At 45.1% G+C, this 27,302-nt stretch overlaps 2 protein-coding genes across 3 annotated transcripts; one reads left to right on the top strand and one right to left on the bottom strand.

The window, feature by feature from the left end:
- The first annotated feature begins 949 nt into the window (after nucleotides 1-949).
- ndrg1a (N-myc downstream regulated 1a) lies at nucleotides 950-18,428 on the top strand. Of its 2 annotated transcripts, XM_086178408.1 has the most exons (16): nucleotides 950-1,144; nucleotides 7,148-7,222; nucleotides 8,169-8,204; nucleotides 12,012-12,117; nucleotides 12,385-12,505; nucleotides 12,706-12,768; nucleotides 12,868-12,928; nucleotides 14,282-14,368; nucleotides 14,455-14,511; nucleotides 14,607-14,710; nucleotides 14,801-14,857; nucleotides 14,946-14,997; nucleotides 15,248-15,295; nucleotides 15,678-15,713; nucleotides 16,243-16,294; nucleotides 17,021-18,428. In XM_086178408.1, the coding sequence occupies exons 2-16, from the start codon at nucleotides 7,166-7,168 to the stop codon at nucleotides 17,248-17,250; spliced, it is 1,167 nt and encodes a 388-aa protein (XP_086034534.1). In that variant the 5' UTR covers nucleotides 950-1,144; nucleotides 7,148-7,165; the 3' UTR covers nucleotides 17,251-18,428. The 2 variants fall into 2 exon arrangements, with proteins under 2 accessions (XP_086034534.1, XP_086034535.1); XM_086178409.1 differs by lacking the exons at nucleotides 950-1,144; nucleotides 7,148-7,222; nucleotides 8,169-8,204 and adding an exon at nucleotides 10,953-11,099.
- Nucleotides 17,891-27,302, bottom strand: ccn4a (cellular communication network factor 4a). The gene is made up of 5 exons (XM_086178410.1): nucleotides 27,064-27,302; nucleotides 22,128-22,416; nucleotides 20,877-21,131; nucleotides 19,577-19,770; nucleotides 17,891-19,499 (listed from the first exon to the last, which is right to left on the bottom strand). Exons 1-5 carry the CDS (start codon nucleotides 27,109-27,111, stop codon nucleotides 19,200-19,202), a joined length of 1,086 nt encoding a protein of 361 aa, XP_086034536.1. The 5' UTR covers nucleotides 27,112-27,302; the 3' UTR covers nucleotides 17,891-19,199.

Here is a 27,302-nt window from a genome sequence, read left to right as displayed (position 1 = left end):
AGGCTTGCATAGCTGGAGTCAATCTTAAAACACACACACAGAAAATATCTCCTTTTCACCCAAGTACTTGTAGAAATTGATATAAAACGAACACCTTGGCCAGGGGTTCCAGCCAGTGTGTCCAGTCATCTTGCCCGAGGAGGAGCAGGAACATAGCAAAGATGACCATGAAATCAAATCATAATCGTGAATGAATGAATGAATCCAGTTCTAAAAAGTTCCGTCTTCCTGTTTAATTGATTGTTTGGCCGGACCGGTCCCTTCACCGGTGGTCACATTGATCACAAGCTACACGATGATATCTAGTTGGTCGAGACGGGTTTTGGGAGCGGGGCTTATCGCACAGCCAGCTGATGTCATTCAACCATTAAGTGACAATTGAAATAAATGTTGGACAGCCCTGATTCGTAAAATATTTATAATAACGATTGGAAAGGATCGGTTTCACCCATGAACTTGATTAAAAGCTCTTAAGGGTATCTATAAAAGTATATGAAATCTATATATAAGTAAATAATATCTTGTGCTGTAGCAGTACGCAGGATCTGAAGTATTTGCACTTTATTTGTGTATTTTCTGCAAAACAACTTCTCATCTCTTTCCACGCCTTTACATTTTGAAACGGGACAAAGTACTGACTCTTCAATCGTTAGTATTAATAGTGCGAGCATCAGACCAAAGTAACACTTTCAGCTCAGGACCTGTGGTTGATCCAAGTCACCAATTTGTGAATCTTCATCTTCCCCTTTTCTTATCAAGCCAGCTGCTGCAGCTGCTGCTGTTGCCCAGTCGCAGAGGAGCGGTTGTAGCGGGCGGGGCCAACCACCCTCCTTTTCTCTATATTTCCGTCTTTCTCTCTCTCTCTCTCTGTGTCTGTCTCTCCACCCCCATCCCACCCCACCCACCAATACCCCCCTCTGAGCTTTATAAAATTCCCTCATACATCCGCCTGTGCGCTCCACGTTGTAAACAAACGCGAGGATTCCGTCGGCGCGGCTGCTTCTTTTCTTGAAGAAGACGAAGAAGACGCTCCTGTTCATCACAACTTTTTTTTTAAGAAATTAAAAAGTTATCGCGGACTTTTTTCTTTTTTCTTGAATCTTGAATCTTGCATCCCGGAACAATCCAGAGGTTGAATCTACAGGTAGGCTCTTCTGTTAGTTCTTCCTCTGTGCATTTAGACGTAATGAAGACGCTAAAAGTGATCCTGTCAAATTCACCGAAGAGCGACACTGAGATAAATACAACGCTAGAAGCTGGAATGCACTTTATTTTTATTAGAATATTTTTTTAATTTTGTTACAGTTTTATTACGCAGTTATTTGCTCCGTTCCATTTATGTTTTTCCCCTTCTGTATTTTTTAAAATATATTTTATTGTTAGCTGGAGGTGGAGGAAGTCCCGGATCAGCATGCCTTCCACGCGTGATGCGCACGCGCGTGCGCACCTACGTGCACGTCTCATGTTATGATGAGGATAACAGATGTGTGATGTGTGTGTTTTCACAGTCGAATAATCACTTTTGAGTGTGTGTGTGTGCGTGTGGATTGATTATTTGAGATGTGTGCAGAAGGGGTTGCAGGTCACTTGGGATCGGGGAGTTTTCATTTCTGTTCCTTGACATGTGACTCCAAGCCATCTGTCAATCATCAGGAGTTTTGTTGATGTTGATGTTGAAAATGAGGTAATTATTTGATCATGTGATTGATCACCCGCCTTGCTGTTAGTCGGGAGCGCTGGTATTAAGATGCCCGGAGTGTCGCGTGCAGTCAAAACACTGACCCGTTTTTACGCCGTATTTGTTTTTCCCATCTAATTCTAATGTGGAGATGATGCAGAATCCCATCTTCAATCCCATCCCGGAGATTATCGCAATGATCTCCGCAGAACTCCGATTGGTCCAACAGCTGCTCGACCCAATATGGGGGGGGGGATTCTAAAGGTCTCCCTTTCGCGCTCCTGAGCCCACAAAAAAAAAAAAAACAAACACCCAGACCTGGCCTGACTTAAGGCATGGAGCCGGCCATTTTTTTTTCCATATCTTTGACAATCAAAAAATGTAGGTCTGTGAGAGCTTAGTGTTGCGGGCCCTGCTGCTCCGCTGATATTTCAGAACCAGGGATTTGACAGATTAAGCGAGTACCCAAAGATTAGGGAAGCAATCATTGTTTCTGCAGATGGATGCCGCCGGGGCGATGGATTTAAAACTATATGGATGGTAAAGGGGAGAATGGCCTGGCCTTGATTCCGGCTCCCTGCAAGTTGCGATTTCCCCCCGCCTGGATCTAATCGCTGCATATGTTTCCCTCTCACCAATCAAATACCATTTTGTAACTTTTTTTGGCCCCAAAACAGAGCGTTGGGATTGGGATTACAAAGCACGCTGGAGTTCGGGATGTTTGTGTCCCTCTAAAAGCTCAAATCACATTATCCGACTGTGGAATGAAAACACTGCCTTTCAGGAATGACCGCACGCGCAGTGTTGTGGAATCTCACGCGGAGCATGTAAAAACTCTCGGGCGCATATTTTTGGGTCTCCACGTTTTTCGAATCATCCCGAGGCCCGTCCTCCCCACCGCTTCCTGTCCCCGATTTCACAACTCCTCTCTCGCTCCTCGCCAGGCCCGAGCAGCTGCAGTGAATACATTTGTTTCCCCTCCCTGGAGTTTCCCCCTTTTTAAAAAAAATGGACAGGGATCGAGCGCGCGTGTAGAAACTGGTCGGGTTAAACATGCGGAGCTGTTGCCGAGCAGGTTTTTCTGACAATGGAGGTGAAAAAAAATAGTATCACAGGGAGACGGGAACGATTTACCCTTTGAAAAAATGCTTTTTGCATTTTTACGAAAAAGTTTGCAGAATATTCATGACACAAAAATGATCGCACGTGTTTATATCATATATATATATATCTATATGCAGACATTTACCACTGACGCTAATTTGAATATTGGCTAATAGTTACTTCATAAGCACCAAGAAATCACCCAGTTGTACTATAACCAGGAAGTACAAGCACTACAGATATCATAATATCATACAATAATATATTTGTATTGCCGTGCCAAAGCTGCAATCCCAAGACGGGCAGTGCTCAGCTCTTCCATCCAGGGGATTAGGCTCCTTAGAAACGCTGCGCCGATCGAGTCCAGGTCAAACATTAGCCCAGTAAGTCAGACTGGAGCGGTGGCGCCGGTGTTAACACAGCAGGTGACCTATTTGCCGGGCAGCACGCTGACAGGTGGTGCTGCCGGTGGGGGGGCAGGGGAGGTGGAGTAGGGTGGGACTCTGGGTTTTTTTGTTCTGTTTTGTTTTTTTGTTGTTGTTGTTGTCACTGTTGAGCCGGCGGGTCTTGTTTTACATCACTCGTGTTTGCAAATAGGGGCTTAGAGCGAGGGGGGGGGGGCGGGATTAAGCCTCGCCCCCATCCCAGATTAAAATGTCAAACACCTGTGGCTCCTTTTTCCCGACCCAGATGTGTTCGGATCACAGAAACGTTGCGCAACCACAAGGTATTAGATTTTTAAGTTGGTCGGTTGGGATGGTGTGGGTGGGATACCGTGTTTTCATCTTATAGCTAAATTAGCCTGCTTGTTACTTGTTTATGGCATATCTATTGGAAACAGCATCACAACCAACCCTCTATTTCTTCCGTGACCCCAGAGATCGCAAATATTCGCAGGGTTCTCCTTTTTTTCCCCTTCCCCTTGTCATGGCTGTGGAATCTCGACGGGGGCAAATATCTCGCCCTCCTCAACAAAGATCCTGCAGTGCAGAAACGGCCGTATTTTTGACGGGGGAAAGAAATGAATGTGTCGTTTGATACTCCTCTGCCTCTGTGCTATTGTGAGATCCGGCTCACTCCGGTCTCCCAGTCAGAAGACCATGTGTGTGTGTTTGTGTGTGTTCAAGGCGTTTTCTGCTCCGCTCTACAACTGTCATAGACACTATACTTCTGAGAAAGTATCTTCCCCTAAAAAAGACCACCCCGCACTTGAAGGCCACTCCGGAGCTGTTTTAGTTTGATGGTGATTAATCTTACCGACATGACTCTTTTCAGTGACAAAGAGCCGAGAAAGTGCAAACACAGCGGCCACAACCAAGCAGCAGCTGAGACAAACACTGAAGAGTAACGCTCAGCAAGAAAAACCAGCAGGGGCGTTAAAAGAAGCTGGACTTTATTGATGGGAATGAAGGTGCCAGTTGTTTCCTGTTTGTGTGTAAGATTCTGGTTGGAACTGTTCTGCGTGCCGCTTCAATCAAATCAGTTCATCCAAAAAACTTGTTCGAAAGATTTGTTTAACTGAATCTCCCGATGTTTGGGTTTGGGTCGAATACATCATTGCGGTTATGTAGAGCTGCTACGCCAACCTACGCTTATTCGGTCCAACTTGTGGCTTACAAGACATCCACTGAAGGCTGGTGGTTAGATTCCAGACTCTTCCCTCGGCATGCCACTGAGTGGACAAGTCAAGTCACGTCGGATTTTATTTATACTGTGCCAAACGACAACCCAGTTTTATAATGACTCGTTCCACCCAGTGCAGGTCTGGACCACACTTTTTGACAGAAAGGCTTGGATTGACGGAAACCCAACACCCACTAGTTAGCAAGCGCTTGCCATCTGTGGCAAGGAAACACTGCCTTAGATATCAGCACAGTGATGGTGGCCTTCGGCCTCAACCTGCTGAGGTAGAAATGGAGAGAGCAATAGAGATTGATAGAGACAGGGGAGGGATATTTGGGGGCGGCGTGGCGCAAGAGAGCAATCAACTTTGGAACCAAACATTCCTGGTTTGATTCCCATCTCCTCCTCGTGTGACGAAGTGTTGTTGAGCATGACACTGAACCCCTAACTGCTCTCCTGATGCTGGTGGACGGCAGCCAACTGCTCATGGTTCATCCATGATTGGTTAATTGCAGAGAATGAATTTCCCCATGGGGATTAATAAAGGAAAAATTATTATTACAGTATATACAGGTTGGGAGAGACCAGCAATAGTAATTTATTACTACTAATAATAGCAGTGCTACCAGTTACATGACAATAGCTGACCGCAGATCGAGCAATGCACGGCGGCATTTGGCGGCAGCCGCCAAATGCAATATATACAGTATACAAGGTTGCTATAATGCATTGGTGACAGGTTAGGAAGAGTGGAGGAATGAGAGGTGCATCATGGGATGTCCCTTAGCAACAAAGTAGGCCTCTGGCAGCATATGGCGGTATGCTTCCAGCGTACCCCCCATCAAACGCCAAGCACTAACTATAAGTTTGTTCAAAAACTAAGGTTTCAAGCCTATTCGTAAACAAAGACTTTTGTTGAGTTGCTTCCGAAGGCACGGTTAGCGCCTTGTTAGCACTTTTTTCTTTACATGGCAACTCTGCCACCACCGGTGTCTTGAGTGCATGTTTGAATCTGTGAATGTGAAATCCCAGCTGAAGTGCTATGAAACCGCAAGGTGATGAAGCACCGTGTAAGCAGTGGTCGGGACTATAAGAGGAAACTCGCTTCAAAGATGGATGTTTTGTTTTGTCCTTGAACTAGAAGCTACAAGGCCAGAAATGTCATCGGCGATCAGCGCTTTCATCAATATTATCTGCTAACAAGAAGTAATAAGTTGCACGTTATGACATTAATCCAATTTGTCAATTGTTTGCAGATCTGTTGCGTTGTAATAGATGCGTCCGGTGTGTGATGACTTCTCCCAGATTGGCATTGATGAGCAACAGGGAGGCTGGGCGATCCACTTACAGTCTTCTTTTCTTTTCAGCTTTTCCCTTCAGGGGTCGCCTCAGCAAATCTGCTTACAGTACGGCTGTGAAAAAGGGGAAGCCGCGCTTTCTGGGATGTCACTGTGAAGGAACTGTGAAAGGAAGCGGTGCGGTTGGGAGGGGTGGAGACACATGGTTAGCTGTAATGTCTCATTATAAAGGCAGCTAGCTGTATCCAGAGGGGAGGATATGTCACACGGGGAACTTGTGATGTCACAAGGGGGCCCGCCGCGTGTCTTTGAAAACTGACGTTGCGCGAAGCTTGATGAATTGCAGTAGATCGACAGGGAAAAGTGGTATCATCTCCTTCGACGGGGGGTTTTCTGCCACGGAGGAGAAAGCGCCATTCGGAAAAACCATGCTGCGCACACGGCTAATTCCATATCAGCCCCTCTCAAAGGTTTTCCATGTAATTCACTATTCGTAGTATCTCTTTTTTCTCTGTTTTTAGAAGGCTGGTCTATTTGAAAGATGGTATATTTGATGATTCGGTTGGGCTCAAATCATTTAACATGTGTTACTTACAGGGAAAGATTATGTACCTGTGTGAGTTTTGTGTTACAGAACGAGCTCGACTTTCAGATCTGCTGCTGTAACTGAACTCGGTTCAGCTCAACCCGAACGGCGAAGTGATTCGGCCACTTTGAACAGTTCGTTCGCTCTGATGGTCTCTTTTGTTGGCAGTCCAACAAAGGGCCCTGTTAACTGTCTGGCTAATTTGATTTGCATGCAGAGCTGCAGCCGGCCAGCTCCCCCTCCAACTGAATCCCCAATCCTCAGAACAACCTGGCATCTTGCATTTCCTTGCACTCCCCCTTTCATTCCTCTCTCGTCCCTCCTTCCCTCCTCCCCCCTGCCTTTCCCTGCCTTTCTTTTCTCCCATGAGCCTTTTGTCAAACAACAGGATCCAAGTATTCTTTTATGGGAAAAAAATACAGTTTGGCACAGTATTTAAGCTGTTAGAATCCCCCTGCTCCTCCATCGAAAAAAAGTCTCAGCTGAAAGCAAGGTGTCTCGCGTCAGTTCGCAAATCCTCATGTCAGTCGTCAGGTGTGGCGCACGACGGCCCTGCGTGTCGTTGCAGGTCACAGTTCCAGTATGCGCATGTTCAACACATCCGTGTGTGTTTTGCGTGCTGAAACACAGGTCGCTTTTTATGAGCCCTGAGATAAGAAACACTCACTCAGACTCAAAGTACGGCTGATAAGTAGGACTCAAATGTTATCACTCGCACCGTTTCTAAAAAGGAGTTTGACCTCCAGTCGGATGGAGGAATAGAATATCTCAAAAATCCTTAAACGTGTGCCATAAAATGCATCCTAGAATTTTGAAAGGAACCCGTTTCTTACTGACACTCCTCTCTTGACCCTCCAGGCTCTGCAGATCTTTGAAATGGATGACATCCAGGTCGTTGAGTCCAAGCCCCTGCTGGTTGACAGGGAGCTGCCGGTATGTATTCCAAAGCGTTCACACCCGTGTGTCAAGGCAATGAATCGGGGATTTGTGAAAAAGGAAAAAAAATCTATATGTCCACGCCCTGAGATGGCATTTTAGCAGCTAGTACCATTTATTTTTCAATTTAATTTAGGTTGAGCCACTCAAACAGTATAGATTTGATGCGAAGAAGCCCATCTATCATTATTCTATGTCCTTTCACGCTGAAAATGTAGAAGAGGTATATATTTGTCTAAAAAATACCTAGGTATAATGATAATAATGATTATTATGAGAATGGAAACACACAGATAAGATATATCACTCTAGAAATATATACTAATAATATTCTTATTATTCTTATTCTTGTAATTTATAGTATTATTATTTTATTATTATCGTTACATCATGATATCATTTTCACATATTCATCAAATATTAATCTATCAACTAAATCAAAATGTATATTATAATTAACTAACAGTGGAAATTGGGGGTAACATTTGTAGGATATTTTTGAAGGAATTTTGCATATCCAATAATAATTCATATATGAATGTTCCCAAAGGAACAAAGGAAAGCAATAACTGTCTAGGAATCTGAGACTTTGAATAAGATTTGTTTTTATTTTAATTTGAATTAGTTGAGTTCAAAATTTTTAATGGGGGCAGGATTACATATGAGTATCTGTACTATTGGTTAAACATGGAGACTTCGATACAGAAAAAAATGTCTTGCATGAACGTCTGTTTACAAGATGCCCTGTGTCCTCTTTAATGACATTTTCCTTTTGGATAACCTGCAAGTGCAGGTTTGTGCACTGGCGCCGAAACCTTAAACCACATCGCTCATGCCGAATGTGGAAATTCAGTGACAGGATGACGCCTCTCAGGATATTAGATTATAGAATGTTCCTGTCTAATTACATTATTTAATACTTTCACGTGTTCTTTCCTTGCAGGGCTTGAGAGAGGCTGTGCAGCAGCTTGTTGTCAAGGTAGGTTCATGCACAACGCTAATTAAATCATGCGTTCTCAACCCACCAGCTTTATTGTACACACATATATATATATATATATATATATATATACACAAATTTTTTTATTATTGTATTTATTATAGTGCCATCTAGTGGTCCATTACAGAAGTATCGCAGTAAACCAAACAAAGTAGTGATGACGGTCCATCAGCAGGGATTTTATTTACACCATAATCCAATTAAGCCTCCACTTAATCATTTGGAAAGTGATGAAATACAACTCGGGAAGGATTTGCACATTAAGAGCTTCTCTGCGTCTCCTTTTTTATGGTAACAAATGTTGTTATGCATTGCTGCACCATTGGACACAATGAGAAGTCATAAAAAAAAAGAAACTATACACAAATGAGACAAAATGCACACCTAAATAGCAAGGAAAATAGTTATATGCAAAAAATGAATCAATGAATAGGTGGTACGGCGACACAGTAGTGTTTCTGCCTTACAGCAAAAAGTTCTCCGGTTCAATTCCGACAGGGACCTTTTTGTGGGGAGTTTTCCACTTTCTTCCACGGTCCAAAAACGCTGGAGGTTTATTGGAGACCCCAAATTGACTCAAAGTGGTTGAACGTTTCTATTTGTGGCCCTGTGATCGACCTGTGATTGGTCCAGGGTGAACCCCGCCCCTCGCCCAATGACAGCTGCAATAGGCTCCAGCCCTGCCTCAACCCTGAGTGCATGATAAGTGACAGTCACTAAATCATTGAATCAATGAATCTTAATGCCTTTGCAGTAAATGAGTACCTAGTCAAAATGCTGACAGGTGAAATAACAAGGAAACCTTTTCGTCTTAATCAAATTATCTTCTCAGTTGTGGTTTTGTTTTGTGGGGCCGTATGTCCGAGCCAATAACAACAGCAGTGTGACACAGTTATTGCAAAAGACCGGAGATCGGAGAAAATGAACATCCTAGAAATCAATGCCTGAAAAAAAAAAATGGAAATAGAGCAGCAGCGTAGGGCCGACAGCAGAAAAGAGGAGTTAAACTCCAGCGTCGTTGCGGGTTGAAGATGCAATGAGCCACAGCTAAATGCTGGGAACGTGAGATGTCTGGCATGTCGACTTGAGTTTAAACTCAGGATGGGGGGGACATTTTGTACCAAAGCTGTTTTTTCCACCAATGCATTTTTCCTCTTTGCATGCGGGTAACTGCGCTTGCTCCTCTGTTTACGCCAAGGAACAAAAATGCCAGGGTAGAGCTGGTAAACAGGAAGAATCTGTGCGGGAGCTAAAGCTAACTATCACCATCTGCATTTTGTTTTTCTTTTCTTTTTTAATTTCAGTGTCTTTTCCAAATTTTACTGCTGACTGAGCACTTTTCAAGTGCCGCTTGAGCAGAAACAGACGGTAGCGGAAAAAAGTTTTTGTTCTTTTTTTGGCGGGGGGGGGGGGGAGCAGACCGGGACGGGAAAAAAACAGATTTGTGGCCAAGGTGGCGATGAGCTTCGAAGATTAGTGACATCGCATCTCCAGAGAGGCGGTGGAATCAAACGCCTGCGATATTTGACTTGGGAACGGTCGCTATGGAAACAACGTCAGCCGGTGTTAGTAGTTTCTTTTTACTTGATCATGGGGGGGGATCCTGGAGGGAAAATAGACAATCAACTTTGAGCTGAAGCTTAACCTGTATGCACACACACACACACACACACACACACACACACACACACACACACACACACACACACACACACACACACACACACTGCCCTGCAAGGATTGTCCCAATGTGAAACCTACGTGCCAGACTGTACCATGCAGGGTGGGGTGGGAGTGGCCAGAGCCATCAGTGACACACCCTCCGATGTTTACTTCACGTCCACTAAATAGGTCACACGCCTGCTTGGATGTTCCCTACATGCTGGGCTCAAAGGTTGTCCTAAAAAAGGTCGCGTCCCCCCACAACCAACTGTTTTCTTAAAAAACAAAATCATGGATATTAAAATATGAGACGGGGACTGTCCGTCGCTATTTCAATTCAATTCTATACCGCAGCTTGAATATCAAAATACGTCCTGTCCGGATGATGAGGGGAGAAAAAATACATCATAATATGATATTCTTTTTCAAGCAGTTTAAGTTAATAACTGCTTTATTACAGTAAAATTCAAATACACTTGAGTGTTTGTCCGGGACATGACAAGGGGGACTTTCTGGCGATTCCTCGCAGATGTTCAGGATATTTAATATAGATTTAAGCTGATTCCCCGATGATATTCAAATGGAATGTTAATGGCCTATGTGAAGGCCATTAGCTTTTTAGTAGTAATATGATTTTAAAATATATGTTATTTAGAAATTAAATGAAACTGAAATAGTACGGCATTCTGTCAGTGTTCCCTGTATCGAGATGCATTGACCTTTTTCTGATTGGCATGGAAAAGTTGAATTCGGCCAGTTGTTGTTGATTGATATAATGCTTCCGCAGTGGAACTTGAAGTGCAGGATTAATTCCCAGGTACATTTCGGATTAATTCCCTCATATTGCCCAGAGGAACGGGCACTCCCCTGTCCCATTCACTTGGCATGTTTTCCTTCCGACCGCTCGCTCGTCACGTCGGCCTTTGTAGCCAATGCCCCGCCGTCTGACACTGGCTGATCCAATTTAGGGATCTCTTCATCTAGAATTAGCTTGTTTTGACCAGCCTGCAAGGCAGCATGGGAGGCCGGGAGCTTAGGCCAGCGGCTAAGCAGGAGAGTATAAAGCTGCCCTCAGAGCCGGGCTCAACCACTGTCGAGCCCAAGTAGCCCGTGGATCTATTTCTCCTGCCGTTAGATTGTTTCCTCTCACCTGCAAAAATGGTTCTGGAGGATTCCGACGTGGAAATGATTGTGGCTGAGATCGAAGTCACCGTGAGTATATGCGCCTGGTTATGGATTTGGTTTTTCCCACCCAGCGGTTTATTCTGTATTTACCAGGGCGACCGCTCTCACAGCCACGGGGGGTGGTCTTCAAATTTGCTTATATAAAATGCGGTGCGGTTGACAGCTTGAGTAACGAGAAGGATTCTGTTTACAAGTTTTTGAAGAACTAATCAGGACATAAATGGGGAAATCCGGTGTGGATTATTTCACGCTAAATGTGTAATTACAATTGTCTTGGCATATTTCCTGTATCATGTGAGCATTTTTACAACAAGCAGACAAATGATGTTGGGTTGCTTATGCAGTATATCACAGTATGTTGGTCTTGATCATGAACTCCATGAATTGGACATTTTTAGATTTTTTTTATTGAGTATATCATTTTTCGATATTTTTTTGTTGTTTAAGGTAGCTAATTGCCAATTTATTATCTTTTTTGGTCATGTATCATTCATTTTGAGGGCCCAAATTTTTAGATAACTTTAGATCATATTTTGATCATTTTAGATCTGTTTTAATAATTCATCATATTTATGAACCCTCATCCATACCACTTATTCTGCATTTGGGGTCACAGTGGGTGCTGAAGCCTACTCCAGCCATCATTGGGCCAGAGTGCAGGGTTCACCCTGGACTGGTCACCAGTTGATCACAGGGCCACATATATGAATATATATCATTTACACGTCACTTAGAGAAAAATGATTCACTCTCATAATTCACATATCATGTCGAAAAATTTAACCCTTCACTCTGTTATTCATGTCATAGAGGACATGGAGACCTCACACAGAAAGGGACTTTCTTCACCACCGTGCTGCCTTTGTTTGCAAAAGAAACATCGACTGTTAGCCGTTATTCAAACCACGCATCAATTTTTTTTGTCTTTTTGTTCTTTAGGAGCATGATGTGGAGACCCCCTATGGCAGGATCCACTGCACCATGAAGGGCGTGCCCAAGGGCGACCGCCCGGTCATCCTCACCTACCACGACATCGGCCTGAACTGTGAGTTTAGCGCCAGTTTCGTTGGCGTCCAGCTCAAACATCTGTTGCTGCGCACAAAGCTGGGGCTGTTTTGAATTACTGTCCCACATGGGACGGCATTAAGCTGAGACAGATTTCCACGTTGAATCTTCGCAAGCTGATCCCAGCGCTGTTCCCGCATTGTTATTCACCGTTCGAACCTCGCACTCCCGAAACCGTGCTCTTGTGTGTTCCTCGCCGCCCTCTGACCCCCCTCCCCTGTTTTTTTTTTTTTTTTATTGCTTCCAGACAAAACATGCTGGGACACACTCTTCAACCACGAGGACATGTCGGAGATCATGCAGCATTTTGCCGTGTGTCACGTTGATGCCCCCGGGCAGCACGAGGGAGCTAACACCTTTTCCACCGGGTGAGCCAAACACACACACACAAACACCAAAAGCACTTAATGTATGTCAAGCTGTCTGTGAACTGTGACTTATCTGCTAGATCAGCGGATGTTCTTAAGGTGACCTAATTTGAGCATGTTCTGGGCGCGCGACGCGTTCAGGTCGCACTTAACGAGCAGGAAATGCCGGCGTTGTAATTATTAACCACCTGTGTTCCCAGGTATGAGTACCCCTCCATGGACCAGCTGTCCGAGACCCTGCCTCTGGTGCTGAAGCACTTTGGGTACGTTGAGCTGCAGTATCCCCCCACCCAACCCGTCACATTCACGCCTAAGATTTGCGTCTAACCTGTTGTTCTAACAGCCCCCTCCCGCCTTTGCAGGTTGAAGAGTGTTATTGGAATGGGCATCGGAGCCGGGGCATACATTCTGACCCGATTCGCCGTAAGTTCCCCCACCCGCGACTTTCTCACTGCGACTTAATGAGTTTTAATCAATCTAGGATTACTGCGTTTCCTCTCCTTTTCTTTTTTCTTTTTTTTTTTTCTTTGAGGAGGGGCGGGCAATTCTGGCAACGTTACGCTGCTTATTGCCTGATCCCGCTGAGCTAGAAAAAGCCAGTGGAATGTTCCGGATCAGCTGAATACTAACATTGTGCTCGGCAGGATGCAAACGGACAATCGGGAGACGCGGCCGTTAACCCCTCGCTTGCCAAGAAGAAGCGTTATCTAGAAAGGAAAAGACACGTGGAGGGAGTGGAGGTTTCCAAATTTCACAAAACCCAAATAGGCTATTTGGCATCTTAAAGAGTAGTTTCCTCGGCTATAAACAAAACAGACTCACAAATAAAAATATTCTGGGATAAAAAAAATGATAAGAATACATTTTAAGTGATCTTTACTTGGTTGCTACGGGCGATGTTTATCCAGGCTGAAGTTCACGGTCCTCGGCCGTGTCGGTTACATGTATTTGTTTAATAACGCCGGACCCCACGAAGGCATCGTTTATTGTACCCAGGTTGCACGCAGACAGGGAGCAAAGAGAAAACAAACAGAGGAAGATATGCGAGCACACCTCCAGAACCGATGAGAGGAGGAGGAGGAGGGCCGGTCGAAAAAGGCGGCGGTTCAAGGTCGAATAACATTGTGGTTGGCAGCGCCTCGTGAGATGCGCTGAGGTTTAAGAAGGCGTTTTGCTTTCTTTTTTTATCTAAGATACTTGTCTCTCTTTCCTCCGTGATAACAATAACCTGCTTTATTAAGGTCTTTATGTCGCTCAAAAGCAGAGGGATGTGGTTTTGGCATCCCAGAAGGCACTGCAGGATGAAACACTCCATTAATATAAAGACATTTTTCAAGTATTTTAACTTGACAACCAATTCATTCATTCATCCCAGATGTCATTTGGTTTAGAGGCTCATACACGTGTCTTATAGACCTACAACCATTCACCCTGTCATTTACATGTCCCATGGCGACATACCATCAGCTCCAATTTACTGCATGGCGAAGGGAGAACAGGGAAAGTCAGAATTGAACCCCAGACCCCCTTACTGTGAGGCTGAAGCGCTAACCGCTTGGCCGCCGATAAAAATGCAACACACAGCTCTCATAATGGTCTTTGCATTGTTATAGAGAGACCTTTTTGCTTGAACGTGCTATAAACTGAATATCATACAAGTCAAGGAACGTTCCAGACTCTGCCACGAATGGCTGAGCGGGATTTGATAAGTCCAGTGTTTGAAAAGCTCATTTTGATGCACCTTATTGAAGCTATCATATGTTCTGTATGTTTCAGCTGGACTACCCCAACATGTCTGAAGGCCTGGTGCTCATCAACATTAACCCGTGTGCTGAGGGATGGATGGACTGGGCTGCGCACAAGGTATGGGACCGCGTTACCCTCAGTCATTGCTGGAATTACCTGATTAAAATATTTCTGTTGCATTAACGTCAGACGCTGACTTTCAGATCAGCGGCTGGACCCACGACATGCCCGACATGATCATCACCCACCTGTTCGGAAAGGTAGGCGTCGGCTCTTCATCCGTCATTGGGGGGGGAGCACGTCAAGGTTTTTTAGTTGTGGCAAGATGAGCAGTTTGTTTGTTTGACGGCCGCAGGAGGAGATTCACCACAACCAGGACCTGATCGGGACCTACCGCCACCATATCCTGAATGACATGAACCAGTTCAATCTGCACCTCTTTGTCAAATCCTACGAGAGGTCAGTGCAACACTTGTCAATTTTAGAAGATCAAATTTGCGTAAGGTGAAATTCAAACACGAGACTCTGACGCTGAGTTTGTCGCCGCAGTCGGAGGGACCTGGAGATCGAGAGGCCGGTGCCCGGGAGCAACGTCAGAACTCTCAAGTGAGACCCTCCCTGATGTTGTGTTCAAGTTCTTTTAAGCTTGGAATTTGAACGTGTTTCTTATGGTGATGCTCTCCGATGCACTTAGGTGTCCTTCCCTGCTGGTGGTTGGTGACAGCTCTCCTGCTGTGGAGGCGGTGGTGAGTCTACTTGTGCCTGAGATAAAAAAAAAAAAAAAGTCATGGTGTTGTGCCTGAAAACTGTTGACCTAAATCCAGTGAAGGATTTGGTTATCTTGGAAAGCTGATGCAGTCGTTGCTTCGCCCCTGGCAACCCCTTGGGGCGTGGCGAAAGATGTCAATCTCAAAATCAAGTCGGGCACACGGAGACCCCCGCTTGGGGTTCAGTGGAGACTGCAGAAAGTACTGATCCAGTATCCTTTCCCTGCAGGTTGAGTGTAACACCAAGCTGGACCCGACCAAGACCACCCTGCTGAAGGTGAGCTCCCCGTCTCGCCCCATCTGCCCTACCCCACCCCCTCGCGCGACTCCCTGCACCATACCCCTGCGCCGATTATAACCGGTCAGATGGAAACGCACCATTTGATAAGATTCCCGTGATTCAGCACCCACCTGGTGACACATTAACAAGCCGGACGTGTTCCCAAAGCAACTGACCTACTTGTTGCCGGGCCCTTGGCGGCTTCTTAATGCTCTACCACCGGAACCAAATGGGTGTTGGAGCTAAAGTGGGTGCCATTAATAGGGCTTAAGTATTTGGAGGGGGGACATATTGAGTGTTACGGAGGTAATGGCGTGTGTCTACCGCTCTCAAGCTAAAAGCTAATGGCTCCCTCCATGTCTTCTCTCCTCTTGCTCAGATGGCTGACTGTGGAGGCATGCCTCAGGTGGACCAGGTGTGTATATCCATATATGTATGTTTTCGTGGGAGTGTGTGCATGTTCATGTAGCCATATAGCACCCTTAATGAAAAAGATGTATACAATGTAACTACCTGTATATGCAGCTAATACTGCCTTTGCTTGGGGACACATGCTCTATTGCAAAACACAATTACCTTCACTATCATAGTACCGTAAATCTTTTGATAGAAATGTATTTTTCTATACCTTATTTTGAACGTATTACACAAAGACATCATGTCGTGCTTTCTAGTATTTGTCAAGTGTACATAAAAAGCAAACAGCCACCTCCTTGGTGTCTGGCGGTTTCTAATAAAGTCCTTCTTGTCAAGGAATGATGTAAGGGGGCTGAAGTTAAGAGCATTAGCAAGGAGCAGACGCCTGTTGCAGGTTGTCAGGTTGTAATCCTCGCCCAAGCGTGCAGCAGCAGTCAGACCTCAGAGGCCACCCCCCGAGGACAGGTTGCATGTAAACAAGGTCAGGAAAATAATGACCTGAGCGCTGGGTGTCTCCTTCTCTGCAGCCTGCAAAACTGACAGAGGCTTTCAAGTACTTCATCCAAGGCATGGGATACAGTGAGTATTCAAACCTTTTTTTTTTTTTTTTTGTATTTTACTTGTGAATACCTCACTTGTACTGTGAGGTGCCACCCCGCGTAGATGTCTGCCCTCCTGTGGTGACATGAAGAGCCTGGGCTTCTTTTGTGAAAACTGGGATATCCACTCATTCATCTCACCCCATTCGGGCGCTGGTTAATAAATGACCCTCTCATAACCTCCGGACTTTAGTTTCAACCCGATGTAAGGATATCTAACTCCGGACTCTTCAGTGCGGAGTCTATTGTTTACCCATGTTATAATGACCTATCACTCCATATAGGTAATTCTAGATAAATAATTGTTGCATACTATGCTTTCCTGTTTTAAAACCAGAAAAAAAGAAAAATCATATATATATATATATGTAGGTTATATATATGTAAATACATACAGAAGCATATGCATACCTACATATATGCATACATATATATACATATACAGTAAATATATACAAAGCTACATATATGTAGCTCTATACATACATACATGCACATACACATATCCACACAAATACCTATATACATGTATATTCACACATATGTTTGTGTGTATTTATGTATGTGTGTGCTTATAAATATATGCATATATTGTATACGTGGGCGTGTCTATATATCCATGGTCTCCCAATTACAGCTGGGGTAGGCTCCTATCTGTCTTTGGGTGCGTTTTACTAAATCCTTCCCTGGTTGCTTCCGCTCACAGTGCCCTCCGCCAGCATGACCCGACTGGTCCGCTCCCGCACCGCCTCCGGCTCCAGCGTCACCTCCTTCGACGGCAACCGCTCGCGCTCACACACCAGCGAGGGCAACCGCAGCCGCAGCCACACCAGCGACAACCAGCGCGGCCGCTCCCACACGGCCGGGTCCATGGACGGCACGGCCAATAGCGGCGTGGACCAAGCCCTGCCCAAGTCCACCGAGGTGTCCTGTTAAAGTCACCCGCACCCCCTACCCGTTCACCCCGACCCCTCGGGAACCCTTCAGTTTGTGCTGCGCTGCCTCTTAACTCCACCTTGACACACACCTTCCCAACACAAGCGTGATATGAAGAGGGAGATTTTAACGCACAACAAATTTTCACCTGCAGACCATCCGGTGCAGCTGAGATGCCAGATTTGAAAAAAAGAGAAATGCAGTCAACTGTATTCACACAGAAACACACACACACAGACACACATCTGAATGGCGAGGCTAGTGTGTCTGGGATGAATCGGTATCTAGGGGCAACGCAGCACCTCGGGACGGGCAAAGCAGAGAATGTGGAGAAAGCTGTGGCTACTAGCACACCAGCTTGTACATACATTATAATCTCATACATTAAAAAAAAAAACAGTTTTAATCTCCATCTCAGCACCCCCCCTCCACCTCCCTGTTTTTTTTCTATTTCTACCATATTGACACAGCTTTCTCAAATATACCCGGCTGTAAATGACTTTTTTTTTTCTGTTTTCGATGTAATTGTTTGATCATTTATTCTTCTTCTTAACTTCCTCGTCTTCTTCCATGTCCAAAGTGTTGTCATTTGTACGTAGGGGCAAATTCGTAGATGTCGAGGGAGATCAAGGGCGGTGGCGGGGGCTGGGAGGCACTCGGGACGTGCAAGCGGCAATTGAGGGCCTCACAATTTGCAAGTTTAAGGGACATACTCCAAATACACATAATACACGTAGACATAAATGCTATGGTTGCGTCTCGCTAACTTCTGCTTGTCACCCTGATCTTTCATGAATCCAAACACCCAAACCGACAATTGAAAAAACGCTTTATTAATGGATCCTCCGACAATAACAAATCTTCTCATATATATATATGTGGGATTTCTATGCAATCAAACACATTGGAACAAAGAAGTGCCATGAGGTCGTTCGCTCTGTCGCCGTGACGTCACGAGGTCGGCCATAGAATCTATTCGACACCCTCTGCTCCCCCCCTCCCCTCTGTATTGTACTTGCACTACAGCGGCATTTGCTTTCGTAGGACAGACACAGCTTTGTAAAGATGCGACGCACGACAAGTCTAATGCTGTAGAAAGGCATTATAATTGAATAACGGTTTGTATTTATTAAAAAAAACAAATGACAATAAAAATAAAAAAGAAACTTGTAACTGAACTTCCCTGATTGTGTGATCACTTTGCCAAAGGCGTTTCTTGTCTTGTCTGTCTTTTATTATCATATAGAGAAATCGAAATTAAATACATCAGCTCACTCTTAAGAGCAGAATTTCAGGTTGGAGCGTTCAGTTACTGAGCTCTTTTGAGGAATCATGTTCCTATCTCCATCTGGGGGGCGGAACCCTATCTTTGTCTAAGAAGCCCCTTGAAACCCTTCCTTTTGAGAATGCTTGTATAGCCCCAAGCTATGCTGCCATAGCCTGACTTTCCTGAGTGATAACCCATGTTGCACTTCTCACATTCTTCCTATCCTGATCCTTGATAGCAACCTCATATCTTCCTCCAGAGCCCCCTGGGCTCTAATTTGTCAGTTACAGCCTGCGACATGGGGGAATTTTGGGCTTCTGTCAATCATTTCAAATTGTTTGGTCCAGACCTGCTTAGTATGGAAAGTGTCAACTGTGTTTGGATTTGGCGCCGTATAAATAAAATCTTGACTTGACTTGACAACGCTACGTGAATAAATTAGGCCTTCGAGATGTCTCATCCGCTTTCTGACCGGGTTTCATTCACAGAGCAGTAAAAAGCACCTCGGGCTTCAGGAATCCTTTCTGGAGACGCATCTCATATTTACACATTTTTCCAATAGGAAAAAAGAAGACTTGAGAAAATGGCTTTCGCGCCGTCGTTTACATCAAAAGTCCAAATTTTTCACGTCCAGATTCATTTGAGTCATGTTGCAAGAAATTCGGGATCGTCACGACACGTCTCAGTTCATGACCTCCGGGTAACCGTAGTAACTCTCCAGCTCGGCGAAGATGTCATTGGGGTTCTTGCAGCTGAGGTTGCAAAAGCAGGCCTGGACCCACATCATCTTCCAGGTGAAGCCGCTGCCGTTGGGACACTCAAACTCCACGTCGATTGTTTTGGACTTGTAGGGGATGCAGCAGCGCTCGTCGGTGCACACGCCGCAGTACTTGGGCCTGTACTCCTTCTTGCTGGTGCAGCCGGAGATGGTGAGTTTGGACGGTTGATCTTCTCTGTAGATGTTCAGACATTTTTTTCCTGGCTGAAAGGACGAATGATATGTTTACAAAGATGCGGCAACTCCAACGTTCTGGGCTCTGAACGCCGTGCCGTACCTACCTTGATGTGGTTGGTTATGTCGACTTCACAGGGCCGCAGGTTGCAGAGGCGGGACTCTTTGACCAGTTCACATCGATCGTTGGCGTTGGAAATCCTCAGGGACAGACCGCGGCCACAGGTCTTTGAGCAGGGACTCCATGAGGTAGTCTGGCTGATGCAGTTGTTACGCCAGCCGCTGAGCTCAGCCGGGGGACCTGGAATTCATGCCGGTAAAATGTGACAGTTCCAAAATAGTGGCCACACGCTTACGGATTAGAGCATCTATGTCCGATTCCGCAAAGGCTCGTGGGATTGTTGTCATCAAATATTCAGTCATTATCTATGTTGTTTATCCTACACTCAGCGTTGCAGGGCTGCCGGGGCCTATCCCCGCTGTCACTGGCCGAGAGGTCGGGTCCACCGCGGGCCAAATATGGAGATATACAACCATTCACCCTGTTATTCACACGCCTGGGCAATTTAGATGGAGACTCCTCACAGAAAGGTCTCCGGTCGGGATGAACCCAGGTTGCCGTGAAGTACAAGTACTAACTAATAATCACGTGCTATCATTGATCCGGCCATGATTGGATGCATGCTTGGAGTGTTTGTACGCGCCGCTCACCGCAAACCAGTTCACGCAATTCTCGCATTAACCTGAATCAGGGTTCGAGCGAAGTACTATACAAAGTACATGCAACAAAATAAAAGGTTGGCGATATGATGTAAACATGAAAACAAGGAAAAGTAAACACATTTATCATCATTTTCCCTCAGGCTTTGTCTCACTGGCCTTCTGCCGCTTTGTCTTGACGTTATGGATAAGATAAAGCCGTCGTTTTGCGCTTTTCACCCCGGCGAGGTCAGACGGCGGGTAGCAGACGAGGCGAGGAACGAGACTCGGAAAAAAAAAAAAAAAAAAGTTCTTTTTCCTTTTTCCGCTGGTTCATCCCAGAGGCCGGAGCTCATTTATAATCTTAAAACCCTAATAAATCTCAGTGGACGCCCCCTCCCCCCCCAACGGCTCACGGCACCGCTGCACTAAGCCACTGGAAACTGGACGGGGCCCAAATTCAGTATGAGGCCCATGATGGGAAATGTTTTTGTCTATCCCTGTGCTGGGACACACACACCTCCTGATTCTCATGGACAACAAACCGTTCTTTCAGACAGACAGCTGCTCTTTAGCATCTCGAACCCAAGCCGCTCCTAAGAGACGCCGGCCTTCGCTTTTTGTCCGATGAGGTGAACCGGGAGGCTTTTTTAAAGAACTCTGAAAACACCGGGAAGCGCCAAAATGTCGTTTTTCCAGGTCCCCTACCCTCGTTGACGTGTCGCAGCGACGTCTTGCGGCCCCTTTTGGGTTCGTCGCAGATCCACTGCTCGCAGCACTGGCCCCGGACTTTGACCCGGCGCGGCGTCTGACACCACACGCGGGGCGGCTGGGACTCCGTGCACAGGGCCACGCAGCCGATGGCGCCGTTCACACACACGCACTGGTATTTGCAACTGGGCTTGAAGCTCTGCCCGTTACGGTAGATCACGCCGTCGTGCTCGCAGCCCGTCCCCACCATATCTGACAGAGAGGGGGGAGCAGTCATAAAGTAGTGAAGATGGATTTCATGTTTGTTTAAAAGCAGCATCATCAATCAATCAGGACATCAGTTCACATAAGACAAACATGCAGGCAGGCAACAAGGTTTGCCTGTTGTCTGCCGTAACCACGGCGATCCATCCCTGGAATCAGACATTGATGGTTTTCCCTAATGCGAGCCTAACGGCTCTTTGAGCACAACTTACCATTGTGCACAGTGCTAGAGTCTAAACAGATGAATAAAAGCATTCAGAAAATGAAAATTGCTGTGAAATGATGGGATTTTGGGAAACCAGTTCATTTCCACTGCCTTGGGTTCCAGGGGGTGCTGCACATGGTGAGCAGATTTTGCAATTTTTTTTAAACTCCAGGATGAATTCAATGATCCAGAATCCGTCCCGCCGGGCATTCCGACGTCTGCGTATTCTTGTTATTTCGATTTAATGTCAGCGTATCAGAGCTCGGAGACGGAAGTTACGGCTTTGCCAAGACATGTGGAACCCGGGATTTTTTTTTTTTTTTCACATGTGGTTTCTCTAAAAAAAAAACGATTACCTTTCTGTGCTTGACGTGTTTCATATCAAGCCGGCGTATAAGCACCGTACAAAGTTAACGCTTGTTGTTACCGTGACAACAATAGTCAAACTTGAGGTCGGTTTTTTTTACATAGCTGAAGATTTACAAGGTCTCAAGCTCCCTCGAAGTATCTCTCCCATGCAGGAGGACAAACCAACCCTAAATAGTTTGGTACTTTTGATTACTTTTCTGGATGGATTAATATTACAACAATAAGGGTTACTTTGCATCATCCCAAACTTAATTTTACTGGATAATGTCCATTGAGACGTGGATTTGGTGTAATAGCGTGTGGTAAAGGCAGAGTGTTGGATGCACTTGTACACAGTGCTGGCTTCAATTTTTTTTTAAGTCTGTGTAAAGATTTGTGTGTTAAAGTCTGTTCTGTTGAGTGACACTTACATGCACACACTCCTTTTTCGTACCTCGGTGTGTCCGAGCTGTAGTCGCAGTACAGCCCCTTGTGGTAGTCGCAGGTGTCGGCCTCGTTGCATACCTCCCCCACCTGCCGGGCGCACGCCTTGCAGCAGTCGCAGCCGTCCATGAGGAGGCTGATGCCGGGCGGGCACGTGGGCGGGACCTTGGGGCACTCGCAGGGCCACTTGCAGTACTGGGTTCGGTTGTACGGGTCCACGGCTTGGGTTGTGACGGCTGCAGCCGGCGGCATGGCAGTGGAATTCTGGGAGTAGGCCTGGAGGGAAGAAGGGTTCAATGCGGTTAATTCTATGTCGTTAGAATAGATGTCCCATGATGCACTTGTATCATTCCTCCCACTCTTCCTATCCCGTCTGCACTCATGTCCCTTCATCTATTCATGATGGTAACCTCATATTATCTCATGAGTCTTTGGGCCTTCTCATTTTGCAGGTTCCCAAGGGGAGGCGCCCATTTTTATCGAATTCAGTTATGCTCTATCCCACTAGGTCTACCCAGCAGGGCTGGAGTCTATCCCAGCTGTCATTGGGTGGGAGGCGGGGTTCACCCTGGACCAGTCGCTTGTCGATCACAGGGCCACACATGGAGATATACGGCCGTTTATTCACACATCTAGCCAATTTTTAAAAGTTGATCAATGTATTATCTCAGCTATTAGCATGATATGGTTAGCGTGTCTACGCTACTGGGCTTGTTGCCTTTTTGACCTTTCTACACCCGACCCACTGCTGCTGGTAAACTGAGCTGCCATATAACTGCACCACTGCACTACCTCCAAACTGCATACAACTGCACTTTTTTGCATAGTTGTACAATTAGATCTATTATATATTTATTTTTATACCTGAACATTCATATCTCACTGTTGTGACATTTTTCTCTTGTACATAAGACCCACTTTTGCTATTTAACTGCAATGCCATACAACTGCTGCTATTCACTGTTGTAAATATGTACTTCACATCTCAATTTACCTGCTTGCATTTTACTGTGTTATCCATCAGTATGCTGTAAAGACAATGCCTACATTTCATTCTGTACACACCTGCTGTGTACAGAATGGCAATTAAGTCTGTCCAAGTATAAGTGACTGTTAAGATTATTTCCGCCCACCCTGCACTGGGATCTGCAGCCACTGCCGCCATATTATTGACAAGCAGTCCTCATACCCCCGTCTGTCTCCGTAACACTCTTGCTTCTTGTCTCCCTGTCCTTCCCTCTCACTCTCTCTCTTCCTAAACCCAACCCGGTTGAGGCAGAAGGCCGCCCGCATTGACTAGGGATTTGTCCGAGGTTCCATGCTGATTAAAAGGCAGTTGTTTCCTTACCACTGTTGGGGAAAGGTTGGCTTTCTGTTTCTTTGGCATTGTTATTGGAATGGCCAAACCACTCGTTGCCATTGACTATTCAGCGTATGAGCCAAAGAGTCAAAATGCCATTTTTATGACATTCCTGTGGCCGGGCAATATTTGGTTCCCCTGTCTCGCTAACCCCAAAAGGCTCTGAAGCCCTGCTTGCCCTGCTAACAATTAACAAATGTAATATCGCGCCAAATCCACTTTGACGTCCTCCGGCCACTGGGTGAAGACAGGCAAAATAAACAAACACACAAACGGATAAATAAATGAATAAAGAAACATGAAGTCCTGCAACCCGGCTGTGTGAATGTTCTCGCTCAACTTGGCATACGAGCTACGTGAGGCGGCCCCCCGAGCCCTTAAGGTTAGTGTCGGGTAGCGAGCGCGTCTCCGAGGAGGGAATTTTTTTGATTAGGAACGTGTTGTCCTGACGATAAACAGCCCCGTTTTAGAGTCGAAAGGAAAGAATGCCTGTTTTCAGAACGCGGTCTGATTACGCAATGGAGTTTGGTGGTATGAATAAACCAACAGAGCACTGAGGGGAATGTCACACCGCATTTCCGAAGACAATCTCAACAGGAGATTTGTGTTAGATTACAGGGGGATCACAGGAGCAGAATCCAATTACCACACTTTTGTTTCGATATTAGGATCATAGTGTGACAGACGGGCGTCACGCTTAATGGATGACTAGTCATTCTGTGTGTTACGAGTGGAAGGTGTGTTTTACTATTTGGATTAGGATTTTGCAGGCGACAAAGTGCTTGGCATTTTTTAAACTGAGCCATACACACACAAATATATGTATATGTATATGTATATGTATATGTATATGCATATGTATATGTATATGTTTATGTATATGTATATGCACATACACAAACATATATGTGCATTATATGCAATGTATGTATGTATGTATGCACTGTGTATATATTTACATATATATTTATATGCGTGTATATGAAGGTAGTTGGTGTGAGAGGAGGATACAGAGAATAGGGTTGGATGTAGGCTGATTTGCTGTGGTAATTCCTGAAGGGAAAAGCCGAAAGATATATGTGTGTATGCTTGTTATACACACATATATTCGTATGAAACAAAGCACCGGGCATTTTTCTAAACTGACCCATACACACACACACACATACATACACATACAGATAATTATATCTGTTTATAAATATAGTATACAGTACAGTGATATTTATACACAGATAGTTTATCTGTTTATCTATCTTTCCTTTGAATTCATTTGACAATTTTTTATATATTAGATCATCTGTACATACAGCAGACCACACCTCTGCTTAGCGCCTCCCCCCTCCGTCCTCCTCTTCCAATCTAAAACCCACCCCATACATCCAGCCGCCGGTGACTACGAAGAGGCGGGGCATTTCTGTATCACTGGGAGGTGCCGGCCAATCAGAAAACAGCGTATTACAGCAAGGGGAGCGAGGGACGGCCTCAGATGGAGATACATAAGAGAGTAGAAGGACTTTTTTTTATCAGCATTTGCTTCAGAAATCGGACGCTTTGAGATTAAACCGGGGAACAGGGAGGCTCTCGCAACTTATAGTGACGGATGTGAAATGCTTGTTGACTTACAAGCCGGATTATTGTTGTTCTTGTCAATATTTGTCAAGGGCTTAAGGTTTGGGTTGGTTCTGCCAGAACGTGGAGGTTAAACAAATAGACATGACACCGGGATTGTGCAAATCCAGTTCTGTGCTGGCCGACTGGAATGCACACAGTGGAACAACCCGCTGGGCAGTTTGGGCTTCATTTATGGATTTAATATGTGGTAACAACTCTATATCCATCACAATTAGCACACTGTTACACAGTCAGGATAAACAATGCAGTCCAGTGCTATCCCTCTTCTCATTAATCATAATATCATTCAGGATACACACACATACACACACCTAAGCCAGAACATGAATAATCATATTATACACAGTGTTCCCCTGTCATTTCCCTGAGCTTGTTCTCTCCAATGGAATTACGGCCGTATTAATAACTGCTGTGAGCGTGTGTGTGTGTGTATGTGTGTGTGTGTGTGTGTGTGTGTGTGTGTGTGTGTGTGTGTGTGTGGTGTTTAAAGCCAAAGTAGATAAATGAGTCTTAATCACGGCCGCAAAGCTAAGCTGTTCCTCACAGGAGCTCAATGAGCACAGAAGCTGTCAGGCTAATTCACATGAGCAAAACAAAAGGAAGGAAAATAAAACGAAAACAGCAACCAATACCTGATTGCATGGTATTGATCGATGCAAAGATAATCCTTGAAGGCGTTGATCTTCATTGACCAAATTCAACAAGGTTGAATTTAAAAAGCATCTCATCTCTGCAAGCCAGTACTAAGTCCAAGTGAAGATATGCAGACCTCAAAGTACCAAGGTTGTGTTTTTTCTACTAAATGAAACAATTAAAAGTTTGAATCCCGCTTTGTTTCTGACAAGAAGAGGTCAGTCCTTCCTTCCTGTTCCTGTTCATCTCCCGGCCAGGCCAGATGATGAATGAGTTCAAACGCAGACCATTCCTTCTTTAGAGAGAAAGGGAAACATTTGAGCGGCATCCCATGTTCCGACTCCACCACCGAGGGGACAGTAAACAAAAAAGTGTCTCCTTTCCATGACTAAAAAGGTTATGGCCTTTTAGGATACAAAAAAAAATGAGACCAGTGGGAGTCAACAAAAGCAAGCAGAGAAAGTTAGAATAATAAGAATGATAATGATAAAAATTCTGATTACACCAACAATAGTAAGTAAAATGGTTTGATAATAAGATCAATATTAATAATAATAATATCAATAATAATTTGAAAGTGTGAAAGTTGATCCTCAAGAGCTTTATAATTTCTAGGGAGAGAGATAGAATAGAATAGAATAGAATAGAATAGAATAGAATAGAATAGAATAGAATAGAATAAACCTTACATCGTCCCACAATGGGACATTTTCAACTCACACAATAGAAATTGGATAGTGCAGTCGAGGTAGTATTTAAATATTATGGGGTAAAACAGTAGTCTGCAATTATTTCACAAAGTATAAAATGAAAATATGAACAATATAGACGCGTTTGTGCAAAAATGGCAAACTTGCAGCAGATAAATGCGTCCTGCAGCAACAGGGATGAGATGTAGTGTAGGACCAAATCTCACCACAGGATAGCAGTGATGCGCTTTTGACGGTGATGGAAACGAAGCTGTGGGTCGAAAACTGCCAGCATCACTGCCTGGCTGGCCGGCCACGGGTGCAAGTCAGGCGAAAAAAAAAAACAACAACCAAAAAAAAAAAAAACGAGACCTTACAGGAATCATGAGTCCCAACCAAGTCGAACACAACCTTAGTTTTTATGTAACAAGTTTGAAAATATGCCCGGACCACCCGTCATGTCAAGATAAAAACAAGGAAAACCATGTTAAACCACGTGGAACTAAGGTTATTATAAGGGTATAATAGGTGCGCCAGTTAAAGAAGCGTTTTGGATGAAATAAATGAATAAAAAACAGCCGATCCGTCCAAAAACCGGTGTCCCACCTGTTGAATCCCGGCTGCGGTTAGAATCCACAACAGGAGCCAACTCATCACTGGTGACGAACCGCAAATGCATCGGATCCGGAATCAGTTCGGCGTCAGACGCACGACGCGGCGCTCTCCGCAGGTGTGCCACATCCTCGACCCGCCGCCGACATCCCCGTCTGCGTCCGGACCGGAGCTGACGGACGCTTCCACGATCCGGGTTGACGTCAGGTCTGAGAGGAAGAGCCCCGCATATT

This window comes from Fistularia commersonii, chromosome 30 (assembly GCF_037954325.1).
Source record: "Fistularia commersonii isolate RoL2024-O1a breed Wild chromosome 30, RoL_Fcom_v1.0, whole genome shotgun sequence".
NCBI lineage: Eukaryota > Metazoa > Chordata > Actinopteri > Syngnathiformes > Fistulariidae > Fistularia > Fistularia commersonii.
The sequence above is the reverse complement of the archived record's forward strand: the minus strand, read 5'-3'. Positions and strand labels throughout refer to the sequence as shown.

Coding starts and splice junctions, on each gene's coding strand:
- ndrg1a (XM_086178408.1), top strand. CDS start 7,166: ATGGATGACATCCAGGTCGTTGAGTCCAAGCCCCTGCTGGTTGACAGG. Junction 7,223..8,168: donor TGGTTGACAGGGAGCTGCCG/GTATGTATTCCA, acceptor CTTTCCTTGCAG/GGCTTGAGAGAGGCTGTGCA. Junction 14,998..15,247: donor CTCCTGCTGTGGAGGCGGTG/GTGAGTCTACTT, acceptor CTTTCCCTGCAG/GTTGAGTGTAACACCAAGCT.
- ccn4a (XM_086178410.1), bottom strand. CDS start 27,111: ATGAGTTGGCTCCTGTTGTGGATTCTAACCGCAGCCGGGATTCAACAG. Junction 22,417..27,063: donor CCGCAGCCGGGATTCAACAG/GTGGGACACCGG, acceptor TCTTCCCTCCAG/GCCTACTCCCAGAATTCCAC. Junction 19,771..20,876: donor GCTGCGACACGTCAACGAGG/GTAGGGGACCTG, acceptor CATGAATTCCAG/GTCCCCCGGCTGAGCTCAGC.